The 14,010-nt window shown below is 40.8% G+C and overlaps 1 protein-coding gene across 1 annotated transcript; it reads right to left on the reverse strand.

Annotated features, from left to right (window-relative positions):
• Positions 1-1,182: 1,182 nt before the first annotated feature.
• Positions 1,183-13,762, reverse strand: LOC112214340 (synaptophysin-like protein 1). Its single transcript, XM_024372989.2, has 5 exons — positions 12,991-13,762; positions 11,079-11,197; positions 9,245-9,449; positions 2,901-3,092; positions 1,183-2,665 (listed from the first exon to the last, which is right to left on the reverse strand). Exons 1-5 carry the CDS (start codon positions 13,060-13,062, stop codon positions 2,525-2,527), a joined length of 729 nt encoding a protein of 242 aa, XP_024228757.1. The 5' UTR covers positions 13,063-13,762; the 3' UTR covers positions 1,183-2,524.
• Between the last annotated feature and the right edge of the window lie 248 nt (positions 13,763-14,010).

The raw sequence follows: 14,010 nt of genomic DNA on the forward strand, positions 1-14,010 counted from the left end.
GCATTTCACCCATTGTTTATTTGCTGAAATATATTCCAATGTCTTACATATCAAATATGTTTTAGTTCATGTATCAGTAACAGTATAATATTTTAGGCTGGCAATAGCAAATGTAATGTACAGCACACTTGACCAATATATGAGTAAAATTACAGTATAATACAGTACAACAACGTGCAGTCGTTATGAAGCAGCAATATCCTATTCGGTCAATAATAATTGTACTACAGACAAAAATGTTGGACACTTTTGCACTACACAAACAAAAAACCATTTGCTGCCCACACACGTTATAATATAAAATGTCACTTTTGCTGATCACAAATTTGGCATAGGAATTATATAAATTGTTGCAAGTGCTCTTCAGCTCCATGGCACAACAACAAAAAATGACCCAGCATTGACCTCTTGTGGTTGGAATTGGAAATAGCGTCTCCACTCAATGATGGACAGACAGTAGCCTACGACATTGGCTCATTGGTATGGTGATGTTTGTGAAAATATCCATAGTCAGTACCCATCCAACATTCAGCAAGTGATTGTTGGAGAAATGTGTGGCTGAGTGGTCAAACCTGTGTTATATTTACAGACTGTGTAATAACAGTAGTAATCAATCAGTGATAGTCGGCTAGTGTGGAACAGGAACCAAAGCCAATAGGGCTCCATGCCTTCTGCACGTGTCAGTTTGGCATACCACAGACCACATGACTGAGCATGTAACAGTGGTTCTCTAGCTGCAGGACATCACTGGGTGGAAAACTTGAGCCATGTTCCAATAGGCTACTATAATATTGCATAATTTCATCCTCCCCTTACAGGAAGTAATTGTAACTCTCAAAGACAGTCTGGTAGGTTTAAACAATGATCACACAGATTCAAATTATCCAGTCATGTCAGATGAGTACTTTAAGGAAGGGAGGAATGATGCATTAAGGATGTCAGTGATCAGGTCAGACACACTGGAGCAGCTTTACCAGATAGTGTCCTGTTTGTTCTCCAGACAAACAGTAAACAGTGAGGTCACAGGACAAATCATGAAACAAAAGCTGCATTATGTCTTCAGGAGTCTTTGAGTCAGAAATCTCCCGCAACCTCCCCAGTATGGCTTGTCAATTAAGTCAATATTACCAGAGAGAGAAAGGGACAAATCCACTTTTATATGATAAAAGGAAACAGACTGTAGGAAATTAATTGTTTTTTATTCAAAAAGAAAGAAGACATTATTTGCATATTGTGGAAAGGACAGCTCTGTCTCTCTCCACAACAGGGCAGATACATAGTCCTCCATAAAGCTAAAGTTGGTCTAATGATTGCAAGAGGAAGACAGTGGCATAACCAGTATACCAGACATTACAAACACACATACACTCAACATTGGCCTTCCATACACAAGCACTTCAAGTTACACTTTTATTATATCAAAGGTAATAACAGAAAATAGATCAGAAATGCAAAGGTAATGACAAGAAATAATAATTGAAAACATTGTTTAAGCAATCATCAAAAAAACAGGAGATTTCAAAACATAAAGCCAGCACATGCACAGACAGTGCACGATTTCTTAGTGGCTCAACAAATAGCATAATACAAAGTAGAAAAAACATGGAGGACTAAAGAACATATTTAAACATCGGTCTTCTCAACAGAAGATGACATTGAAAGATACAAGATCAAGATTGGAAAGTTCTACTTAAGTTTCAAATGAAACAAACGTAAAAATGGTTTAAATAATGATACATTTAAGAAAGCACAAGGCCAGCGGTACATTCAGGGACACATGCATCCTTGTGTAAACGGTGTAAAATGGCTAGCTAGTTAGCGGTGCGCGCTAGTAGCGTTTCAATTGTTGACGTCATTCGCTCTGCGACATTGGAGTAGTTGTTTCCCTTGCTCTGCAAGGGCCTCAGCTTTTGTGGAGCAATAGGTAATGATGCTTCGTGGGAGGCAGTTGTGGATGTGTTCAGAGGGTCCCTGGTTCGAGCCCAGGTTGGGACAAGGAGAGGGACGGAAGCAAGACTGCTACACTTGGCAAAAAGAGGCAAGTTCTAGGCCGTGAGGTGAAAGGACGCATTGTTTAAGAATCTGAACTATCCCAGATTAGGGTTTGGCAGAAATGCCCAGCACAAAGATAGTTGCAGGTCAAAGTACACAAATGCTGTCAATGAGTCGGTACCACAGCTTAGGAGAACGTACCAGGGCTTCGTGGGGTTTACTGGTAAGAGAAGGCACCGGTTTAGAGGTTAGAGAAGGCACGAGGAGAGAAAGCATTGGCATGCTAAGGCACATAAAGGCATGGGCCAATACTGGGATAGGTATTGAAGGCACAGATATATTCGACAAAGCATAGATATTGATAATTAAGGCACAGTATAGATATGGCCCATTTCCACCCAGACAATCAGCAGGCAAGATGAAGCTGCCTATTACCATAAAGCTTATAGTGTATCTATCCAATCCTCTCCGATCTACAGGAGTACTTAGGGTGTGTCAGGGTTATTTTGTGCATTGGAAGTGCAGTAGAGTATTAGATAGCAGCAGGGACTTGTTGACCACGCCCGGCCCCAGCCCCCTGCTGGGCAGTGTACTTCTGAGAATGCCAGCGGGTCTCCTTGTACACAAACCAGGCATTGCCCGCCCACACGATCATATTCAGGTACCCAAACACCTAGAGAAGAGAGGCAGAGATCACTTTAGTCAGAGTGAGACCATATGGTCAAACATAAGTGAGCATGGCAAACACAGTATTTCTGTTGGATGTGTAGAAAAACTAAAGGAAAACGTTACATTTGATCTCTTTTTATCTATGTAATTATCATGGAATTCAAGTGAATGTGAACTTGATACATTCTCATTAACAAGCATCATCTATAAGAAGATAAAAGAACGGTTGAGTTACTCACCACAGAGACATTGAGGGTGCGCATGTTGGCAAAGTCAGTGACCTCGCAGGCCACATCGCTCTCCTTGCAGAGTGCCAGTGTGGAGGTGATGCCCGCTGTCCCGGTGGCATCCTTCACGTTCTGCAGCCCCTTGGCCCATGCTGAGGAACACACTAGCCACAGGAAGGCAATCGCTGCCGTCAGACCAAAATCCTGGGGGAAGAGAGGGAAGAGGGAACCGAAGTCATTATCACTTACTTTGACCTCGTTGGAACCACTTTGTTTAAGCAAGGTTTAAAATGGATAAGGAAGTGCATACAATTGTAGCCTGGTCTATGTGTGATGTCTTGGTTGGTGTGACAATGACCAGAGGAGTAATCAAAAGACAGAAAAAAAACAGTTGTAGGACCATACCAAATCAATTGTTCACATCCTACTGGAAGATATGCATGAATAACTCAAGACATTGGCTTAAAACACGTAGGCCTATTTATTTATTGCGTTTTTTTGGACAGAGACGATGTACAACAAAAACATAAATCTCAGAAATGATGTGTTGCACAAGATGTATGATGTGAACTACTCCCTTCACAGAGCAGCTCAAACTATCTCGAGACAGAATAGAAAGAGGAGTGGGAGGCCCCGGTGCAAAACTGAGAAACAGGACAAGTACATTAGAGTGTCTAGTTTGAGAAACAGACACCTCACAAGTCCTCAACTGGCAGCTTCATTAAATAGTACCTGCAAAACACCAGTCTCAGATTGGCCAATAAAAATAAAAGATTAAGATGGGCAAAAGAACACAGACACTAAGGATAGAGGAACTCTGTCTAGAAGGCCAGCATCCAGGGTTCGCCTCTTCACTGTTGACATTGAGACTGGTGTTTCAGTCACATCTCGCACCCTACAATACACTTGTCTGTTCAATGCATGTACATACTGTAGCTTGCCCACTCCATAGCAAGCTGTTCTATCCGTTGGTGAATTAATTTAATGTCGAGCTAAATATATACAGTGGGGCAAAAAAGTATTTAGTCAACCACCAATTGTGCAAGTTCTCCCACTTAAAAAGATGAGAGAGGCCTGTAATTTTCATCATAGATACACTTCAACGATGACATACAAAATGAGGGGAAAAAATCCAGAAAATCACATTGTAGGATTTTTAATGAATTTATTTGCAAATTATGGTGTATATAGCATTCTGTTGGTGGCAAGAATTTTATATAATAATTTAAATTGAAAAACTCTAAGTGTTGAATCAAGTGTAGTTTTTTGTACCAGTTCATTAACGATGTGCCATGGAATTGGTACATCGATAATTTCTTCCCATTTATTTTCCAACCTGAATGGTGCAGCTGTCAACATTTTTGTCCTCAAATTAAACTGGAATATTTTCTATTTATGCCAGTTCCTTTCAGCCAATTTGTATCTTTAATATATGGCAGGCAAACAAGTTCCCCACCTTCTCCCTTTTCCACTTGTCTCCTCCATTTTTAAGGTAATGCTGCAATTGTAACGTCTCTCGTCAGAATGAGGATTGGACCAAAACGCAGCGTGGGAAGTGTTCATGATTTTTATTGATCAAAAAACACTCGAACAAACTAACAAAGTGAAAAAAACGAACAGTTCTGTAAGGCAAATAAACTATACAGCAATCAACTACCCACAAAACACAGGTTGGAAAAAAGCTGCCTAAGTATGATTCCCAATCAGAGACAACGATAGACAGCTGCCTCTGATTGAGAACCACACTCGGCCAAACACAAAGAAATAGAAAACATAGAAATAAAGAAACTAGAATGCCCACCCTAGTCACACCCTAGCCTAGCCAAAATAGAGAATAAAAGCCTCTCTATGGCCAGGGCGTGACAGTACCCCCCCAAAGGTGTGGACTCCGGACGCAAAACCTGACTCTAAAGAGGATGGTCCGGGTGGGCATCTCTTCACGGCGGCGGCTCCGGTGCGGACGTAGACCCCCCTCCACCCGCAGATCCATTCGCTTTCGTGGTGGCCCTGGTGCAAGGGCCTTCACTGGAGGAACCGGCCGCAGATCATCGCCGACGGAACCAGACCACCGATCATCGCCGGAGGCTCCGGACCGGGGACCATCGCTGCAGGCTCCGGACCGGGGACCGTCGCTGGAGGCTCCGAACCGTGGATCAATGCTGGAGGGTCCGTGCCATGGATCCTCACTGCAGGCTCCGGGCCATGGGTCATCCCTGGAGGCTCCGTGCCATGGATCATCACTGGAGGCTTCGGGCCATAGATCATCACAGGAGGCTTCGTGCCATGGATCATCACTGGAGGCTTCGAACATGGAGCTGGAACAGGTCTCACCAGACTGAGGAGACGTACTGGCAGCCTAGTGAGTGGAGCTGCCACAACACGTCCTGGCTGGATACCCACTCCAGCTCGGTGAGTGTGGACTGGGCTTTGCTGGTGAACCGTGTGTAGAGCTGGTGCAGGATAACCTGGGCTGAAGAGATGCACCGGAGGCCAGGAACGCTGAGCCGGCACAATCCATCCTGGCTGAATGCCCACTCTAGCACGACCACTGCGGGGAACTTGCATAGAGCGCACCTGGCTGTGGATGCGCACTGAAGGCATGGTGCGCAGAACCGGATAGCATGGTGCTTGACCGGTCACTCGCTCCCCACAGTAAGCACGAGGAGTTGGCTCAGGTCTGAACCCTGTCTCTGCCACTCTCCCCGTGTGCCGCCCCCCAAAAAACATTTTTGGGGCTGCCTCTTGTGCTTGCCTCATTGCCGTGACTCCTGGTATCGCCACCATTCCTCCCTTGCTGTTTCCTCCTGTTTCCATGGCAGGGTCTTGTCCCCTGCCATAACCTCCTCCCATGTCCATGAGGTCCTCCACTCACTCTTCTCCCGGGCCAATGATCCCTGCTCCTCCTGGCCAAGCTGCTTGGTGGTCCTTTGGTGGTGGGTAGTTCTGTTACGTCTCTCGTCAGAATGAGGATCGGACCAAAGCGCAGCGTGGGAAGTGTTCATGATTTTTATTGATCAAAAAACACTCGAACAAAATAACAAAGTTAAAAAACGAACAGCTCTGTAAGGCTAATAAACTATACAGAAAATAACTACCCGCAAAACACAGGTGGAAAAAAGGCTGCCTAAGTATGATTCCCAATCAGAGACAACGATAGATGGCTGCCTCTGATTGAGAACCACACTCGGCCAAAAACAAAGAAATAGAAAACATAGAAATAAAGAAACTAGAATACCCACAGTCACTCCCAGTCACTCTATGGCCAGGTCGTGACAGCAATCAGTTGGTTGTACATTTTGATTGAACAGATATTCCCATATATCAGTAACTGCATATACCGCCTCCGTTTCTATTCATAATATCACTAACAAATATAATAAAAAATATTTTTTTTAATCCATAAAGAATGTTTTTTTATTAATCAGTATATTTGAGTTGAACCAAACATTTGTTGTAATATTTTTTCTATCTTTTCTGGAGGATAAAACTGAAATTGTAACCAGCTTGTGTTTAAGAAAGGGCGATACTTTAAACAAAATTAGTCGGAAATGAGAAGTTGTAATCTGTATGAAGGCAAAAAGGCCATTTTTGAACAAAGGATGAGCCTTTCATTAATAATCTACTGGAGAACCATTTTGGGATTAAGTATAATTTATGTATGAGGTAAGCTTTTAGTGAGAGGTTTAAAGCTTTAATATTTAATCATTTTAGCCCCTCAAACTCATATTCATTGTATAAATATGCACGTTTAATTTTCTCTGGCTTAGCATTCCAAATAAAATGAAATATTTTTTGCTAATACGATTTAATAAATGGAGTCATCTGGAGTAGGCAATGCCATTAGTAAGTAAGTCAACTTTGATAGGACCAAAGAGTTAATCAATGTGATTTTTCCATAAATAGACAACTATTTACCTCTCCACAGTTGCAGAATCTTATCTATTTTTGCTAACTTTCTATTGAAATTATTTGTGGTAAATTAATTTATATTTTTTGAGATCTGAATACCAACCATGTCTACTTCACCATCCACCCATTTTATTGGTAAACTACAAGGTAGTGTAAACACTGTATTTTTTAACGATCCAATACATACATATGGTACACTTGTCATAATTAGGTTTTAATCCAGAGAGGCTAGAAAAGTGATGAAGATCTTCAATGAGACTGTGCAGGGATCCAGATTGCGGACTTAAGAAAAAAACTAGAGTCATCGGCATACATTGACACTTTTGTTTTTATCCCCAGGATTTCTACCCACTTAATGTTCTTGTTGGATATAATTTTAATAGCTAGCATTTCAATGGCCATAATAAATAGATATGGAGACAATGGACAGCCTTGTTTACCTCCTCTTAAAAGCACAATACTTTCTGAGAAGTAACCATTATTTACTATTTTACATCTGGGGTTGCTGTACATAACTTTAACCAATTGTATAAGAGATTCGTCAAAATTAAAGTAATGAAGGCATTTATATAGAAATTCTAGTCTTACTTTATCAAACGCCTTTTCAAAATCTGCTATGAAGACCAGGCCTGGTATCTTTGATGTTTCATAATGTTCAATTGTTTCAAGTAATTGTCGTATATTATCTCCAATATATCGTCAATGTAAAAAACCTGTCTGATCAGGATGAACAATATCTGGTAAAACCTTTTTTATTCTATGTGATACGCATTTCACCAGGATTTTCACATCACAACATTGAAGTGTTAGAGGCCTCCAGTTTAAATGGACTGGATCTTTATACTTACCATGTGGGTCCTGTTTTAGAAGTTATGAAATCAGACCTTCCTGTTGAATACCTGAAAGTCTACCATTTGTATTAGAGTAATTAAACCATGCTAATAATGGATATTTGAGTACATCAAAAAAGGTATGATATACTTCTCCTGGTATACTGTCAAGCCCTGGTGTTTTTCCAAACTGAAAATATTTTATTTCCTCAAAATGTCCTCTTCTGTAAGTTCGCCTTCACACAGGTCTTTCTGTAAATGTGTTAATTTGACATTATTAGTATTATTAGTATTATTAGGAAAGAAATCCTTACAGTTAACATCATTCAGTGGAAATGGAGGATACAAAAGAAAACATATGCATAAAATATTTAGCTTCTTCTTTCAAAATATAATTTGGTGAATCATGGATAACTCCATCATTTGTAACGAGTTTCTGTAAATTATTTTTGGTCGAATTTCTATGTTGAAGAGTCAAGAAAAATGTTGTGCATTTCCCACCATTTCCCAACCAATTCGATTTATTTTTGTAATATATTACACTTAATCGTTCTTGAATAAGTACCTCCATTTCTTTTTGTTTTTCCTCTAACCTATTTTGTGCCTCTATAGTAGTGTCGCATACAATAAGGGGATCTGCTGTACCTATGTTGTGCAAAAAAAAGTAAATTATTAATTATTTTGTTTTAGTTAAGAACAAATTGTCTTTCAATAGGTTTTGATTAAATTTCCAAAATCCCCGTCTACGTGGAATTCTGTAAGAGTTAAATGAAGGCCAATTAGACGGTGTTCCGATCGCATTCGGTCTCCTATTAATATTGTTTTAAACTTTTGATGTCAGCAAGAATGAGACTAGGAAGAAATCAATAATGTATTTTGCTGGTCGGAACAGTGGAACTGAACAAAAAACAATAACGGTTCTGTTCATTTTGATTCCAACCCCTGCTTAGAACGTAAACTCTCATCAAAGAGAACTACACCCCTGAACCATATGTCCACCTGAACCTAGCAAGAAGCCAAAGGTCAGTTTGTGCACAAGTCAGATCCCGCACCCTCCCTCTGGCTATAGAGACAGGCAGACTTAACAGATTGCCTGAAGAAAAGAGAATTTTCCTAATGTGTGATCTTGGGAAAATCGAAAACAAAATCCATTTTGTGTTCTATTGCCCTCTGTATAATTATCTCAGATGTTCTTTGATGATCTGAGATGTTATTTTTTGTAAACATTTTGATGATTACCCTGAAGTATTCTGGTTACGGGACAAGCAGAGGCTTGAATTTTGTTTCAGACAGGGTGTGTTTGAGATTGCTCAGTTTGTTCACAATGTCTACAGGAAAAGGAGAAATGTACTGTTTGTGTAGTGTGGCTAGATGGTAGCTGTACTTATTATTGTATGTGTATAATTTGTCAAATGTTATTTTGTTTTGAGTACAAGTAAAATGGTACTATGTTTAGTAGTGTCTTGTAAGCCCATGTGGGCTGGGCACCAATAGGTGTATTACACTTAAATAAATAATTTAATCAAAATCAAATCACATCACATCGATCATATTAATGTCAAGTCACATATGGGGATTTCAATCTAGGTTTTGTCCTTTTACTTTCCCAGTACTCACAAACATAGGGCCGAAGTCAGAGTCGATGTACATGTGCATGTAGCCCAGGTAGACGAGCAACGCCACTATAGAGTACAGGAAGCAGATGATGGCCACGCCCACAAAGAACTGGGCCGAGGAGGCGGAGTCTCCCACCAGGTGGGTGACGGGCACGGAGTGGTTACACAGAGTGGTGTTGGCCTCCAGTAGAGCAACCAGGTTTAACCTGGGGACACAACACAGCTTTATACTTCAGTGTACATCTATACGTGATATAACAAGAGTTATCCAGGGTATTTCAGTAAGAGATCAGTGTCACACTGAATATAGACTGAACAAAAATATAAACGCAACATGCAAAAATGTCAAAGATTTGACTGAGTTACAGTTCATAAGGAAATCAGTCAATTGATATAAATTAATTAGGCCCTAATCTATGGATTTCACATGACTGAGAATGCAGATATGCATCTGTGGGTCACAGATACCTTTAAAAAAAGGTATGGGCATGGATCAGAAAACCAGTCAGTATCTGGTGTGACCACCATTTGCCTCATGCAGCGCGACACATCTCTTTCACAGGCTGTTGATTGTTGTCCCACTCCTCTTCAATGGCAGTGGGAAGTTGCTGGATATGGCGGAAACTGGAACACGCTGTCGTACACGTCAATCCAGAGCATCCCAAACATGCTCAATGGGTGACATGTCTGGTGAGTATGCAGGCCATGGAAGAACTGGGACATTTTCAACTTCTGTACAGATGCTTGTGACATGGGGCTGTGCATTATACTGCTGAAATATGAGGTGCACGACAATGGGCCTCAGGATCTTGTCACGGATCTCTGTGCATTCAAAATGCCATCGATAAATGCAATTGTGTTCGTTGTCCGTAGCTTATGCCTGACCATACAATAACTCCACCGCCACCATGGGGCACCCTGTTCACAATGTTGACATCAGCAAACCGCTCGCCCATACAATGCCATACATGTGGTCTGCAGTTGTGAGGCTGGTTGGACGTACTGTCAAATTCTATAACTTGACGTTGGAGGCGGCTTATGATAGAGAAATTAACATTAAATTATCTGGCAATAGCACTGGTGGACAGTCTGCAGTCAGTATGCCAATTGCACGCTCCCTCAAAACATGAGACAGCTGTGGCATTGTGTTGTGTGACAAAACTGCACATTTTAGAGTGGCCTTTTATTGTCCCCAGCACAAGGTGCACCTGTGTAATTACCATGCTGTTTAATCCGCTTCGTGATATGCAACACCTGTCAGGTGTGGATTATCTTGGAAAAGGAGAAATGTTCACTAACAGGGATGCAAACAAATTTGTGCACAAACTTTGAGAGAAATAAGCTTTTTGTGTGTATAGAACATTTCTGGGATCTTTTATTTCAGCTCATGAAACATGGGACCAACACTTGACGTGTTGCATTTATATTTTTGTTCAGTGTACTTATTCCCAGGGGATATATAATGACAATAACATGAGGATAGAATGGAGACTTTATATTGTCAAAATTTCAGCTGCAAATCTTTCTGATTGACAATTAAAAAGTATCCTTTGTGTCATCTAGTTTAACCTGATACATCTTCACTGTACAGGTCACTTCCTGTTTGTGTCATAATACACCTGGAATAAATCCCAGTCCTTACACTGCACAAGAAAACACTCATTCAGTTTAATGGAGGAAATAATCAGTTGAGGTCATGGGGTCAAGTTGTTTCCTCCACCGTGAACATCCTCCGACAGATGAAATTTTTGTTCTGTTTTTTGCAGGGTCTAATAGTTGTATGGGGTATCAACCACAGTAACACACAGAGAGAGAGAGGACTGACTGACACCCACCTGAAGGGATAGCTAAAAGTAACATTCAGCGTCTCGTTCCTTCCTTCACCGCAGAAGAGGGACACGATATTCATGCCAGAATACCCCCCACAGCTCCCAAACGCAAAGATGGCTGTCAGCTGTTTAAAACAGAGAAAGAAAGAGTGATTGAGAGAAAGAAAGAAAGATATCAGGTCAACTGTTTTAGCTGAGCAGGGAGAATGGAGAAACATTGCTTACACTGGGGACATACTGTAAGATACTGTAGTAGACCAGCTCAGGGGGGGGGTGTTTTGATAAACGTAATGAAAGAATTGAATAGCACGTGTGCAGCATCACACCCGACAAACAGTAAGCTTGCCAAGAACAAGAAGGATCTAACGGTCTATATAAAGATCTGTTTTGATCCTCTTTTCGTTCTCTCTGCTGCAAGCTATGTTGTTCTCTGTTGATACTCTCTCTCTCTCTCTCTCTCTCTCTAGATGTAGGCTAGAGGGAGTTAGAGTGTAATAATACACTGCACCTTCAGAATGAATCAGTTTCGGGTACAAGTTGCCCCTAAGCCCAGAGCTAGGATCAGCTTTACCCTTTCTAATAGGAACTAATAGGACAAAGAAACACACAACTGACCTGAGATCAGTGTCTAGGGTGAACTTAATCTTACTTTGTGACTGTGCCTCCATTTTGATTCCGGAGAGGCCCTTCTTTCTCGCCCTTCTGCAGATGTTTTCATTAAACAGTGTGACTTCCTGTTGACTGACTACCTCATTGTAGCAATTTGTGCCATCTCACAGCAATTAATATCTAGTGAGCACTGCAAATGCACAGACAGAGACAATAGCCTGTTGTGTAGAAGTCTATGGTCAGATGACTGGGGTGTTGCTGCCTGTCTGGCCTGCAGACTGTATCTTGAAGGATTTGCACAGTGAGAGAGAGAGAGAGAGAGAGAAGAGCTAAATGTTTAACCTAATTTCCTCCTGTATAGCTACACAGGATTCATTTGACTGAGTTATGCAGACAAGTCGGTTAAACTTGATAAATGCATTTTCTCCAAAAGCATGGATTCTGAGGACAACATGGTTTCGAAAGTGGAAGGAATGAAACCCTGGCCTGAAAACTGGATCACATCTCTTCAGTTCTGATTAACTCTCTAAGCCTAGGGGAGAGGTTTACTAAGCTAACATATGGAATTGTTTTAAGATGGTCATACCATGGATAATTTAGCTATTTGATTTAGAATTTTAGGACCCCTGTAGGTATAAAATAAATATTTAAAAAATGATTTGATAAAATATTCAATTTGACCATTACGACTATAGCCCATAGAAACGCATTGAATAACACATTCCAGGCAAAAACACAGTAAAGAAATCTTAAGGAATAAGGTTTTGAAGTATCTGTCTATCTAGGAGATACAGCCTAAGAAAGCTTATGAAATATGAGGTTTTTGGACACATATTTAACCCCAAAACGACCTCCAAACTTCCATTCATTTTTAAACTGGTACGGGGTTTGTAGGTTCAGACACTCACTACATGTGAGAAGACCGGTTTTTGGGTTGTCTAATGTTAATGGTCTTATAAACACAGATGTAGCTCGGCCACCTCCCACCGCAGACTTTGCTAAAAATGGAGAGTTGAATGAATGTCATACTGTAGGCTATCATTATTTTGTCATTGCAGAATCAGGAGAAAAGAGACTGACAAGATAAAACAAAACTGTGACACATTAGTTAATAAATAACTGATGAAAGCTTGTGTGGTTTGCTCCAACATGCAATATGATTGAACTGCAAAAAAGCGTGATATACAGTATTTTCTATTTTATTTTCTCAGGCCACAGCCCCGAACTAGAGTGAAAACTCCCTCCGCTATTAGAACTGTTGAGCTGCAGATTTTCTCCAGTAGGATTCTGGACAGTGTCGCCTACTTACCCATTCTACAAATTTGATGAATCCCAGCGGTTCCTTGAGAGGCGCCAGGTTCAGTCGAAATCCTGTCATCATCTCCCCCGACTCCCCACTTGTCTAAATATTATCTGAATGAAAATGAAGTATATGTTGCCAGAAAGTAGCAAAACACGCTTCAATAAGTTTGACAGAATGACGTGGTACTGCGCGCAATGGCTTTGTGCGCTCCGTTTTGGTGATGCCTCTCCCTTCTACGCAAATACCGAAGGCTACAGTAGAAAAAAAATATGAAAAACGGTCAAAGTTTGCCTTTACAGAGTAATTTTTACTCTCTCGGTAGATAGTTGCAATTTTAATAAATTAGGATTAGGTCTACTTAACAAATCCTAAAATGATTAAACAACCTTATAGACTAACGATGGAAAGTAACGGTTCTCTCAACTGCGCGTCTCGAATTTCTTATCCCAAAGGACACTGTGTAAGCCTGCAGATGACTGTAAAAATGATGTCTGTCTTTCCCACTAAGCTGCTGAACCTTCGGTCTCTGTTTGGAAAAATCTTTCGGTCTCTTGTTGCAAGTTTCTGCTCCTTTTGGAAAGGGAAGGGGGATACCTAGTCAGTTGTACAACTGAATGCATTCAACTGAAAAGAAAATCACCAAACTGATCATTCTTTAAATTCCTTCACATAATATGGGGTATCGGGCAGTTCAAAAGAAGCAGGTAAAGTCATCTATATGTCCATAGCGGTGAATTCTGACCTCAATTGTACCAGTAACGGTCAGTACTGTTCAATATCAGGGAGGAAGTTTTTTCCGTGAGTATAGCCTTAGCCCCATAGGGTGGCGCACAATTTTCCCAGTGTCGTCCGGGTTAGGGGAGGGTTTTGCCAGTCGGGGTAGGCCATCATTGTAAATAAGAATTTGTTCTTAACTGACTTGTCTAGTTAAATAAAAACATTTTTTAAAATTATAATACAGCATATTGGATGACTCATTCATATTCCATTCACCCAGTTCAATGTAACAGCGATAGGTTTAGGCTA

Source organism: Oncorhynchus tshawytscha, linkage group LG15 (genome assembly GCF_018296145.1).
Source record: "Oncorhynchus tshawytscha isolate Ot180627B linkage group LG15, Otsh_v2.0, whole genome shotgun sequence".
NCBI lineage: Eukaryota > Metazoa > Chordata > Actinopteri > Salmoniformes > Salmonidae > Oncorhynchus > Oncorhynchus tshawytscha.

What these genes read in the sequence shown, in the direction of transcription:
- LOC112214340 (XM_024372989.2), bottom strand. Translation starts at nt 13,062, where the DNA reads ATGATGACAGGATTTCGACTGAACCTGGCGCCTCTCAAGGAACCGCTG. An exon ending in ACTTTTAGCTATCCCTTCAG is followed by an intron (nt 9,450 to 11,078) that starts GTGGGTGTCAGT and finishes TTGTGTCCCCAG; the next exon opens with GTTAAACCTGGTTGCTCTAC. An exon ending in GCACCCTCAATGTCTCTGTG is followed by an intron (nt 2,666 to 2,900) that starts GTGAGTAACTCA and finishes TCTCTTCTCTAG; the next exon opens with GTGTTTGGGTACCTGAATAT.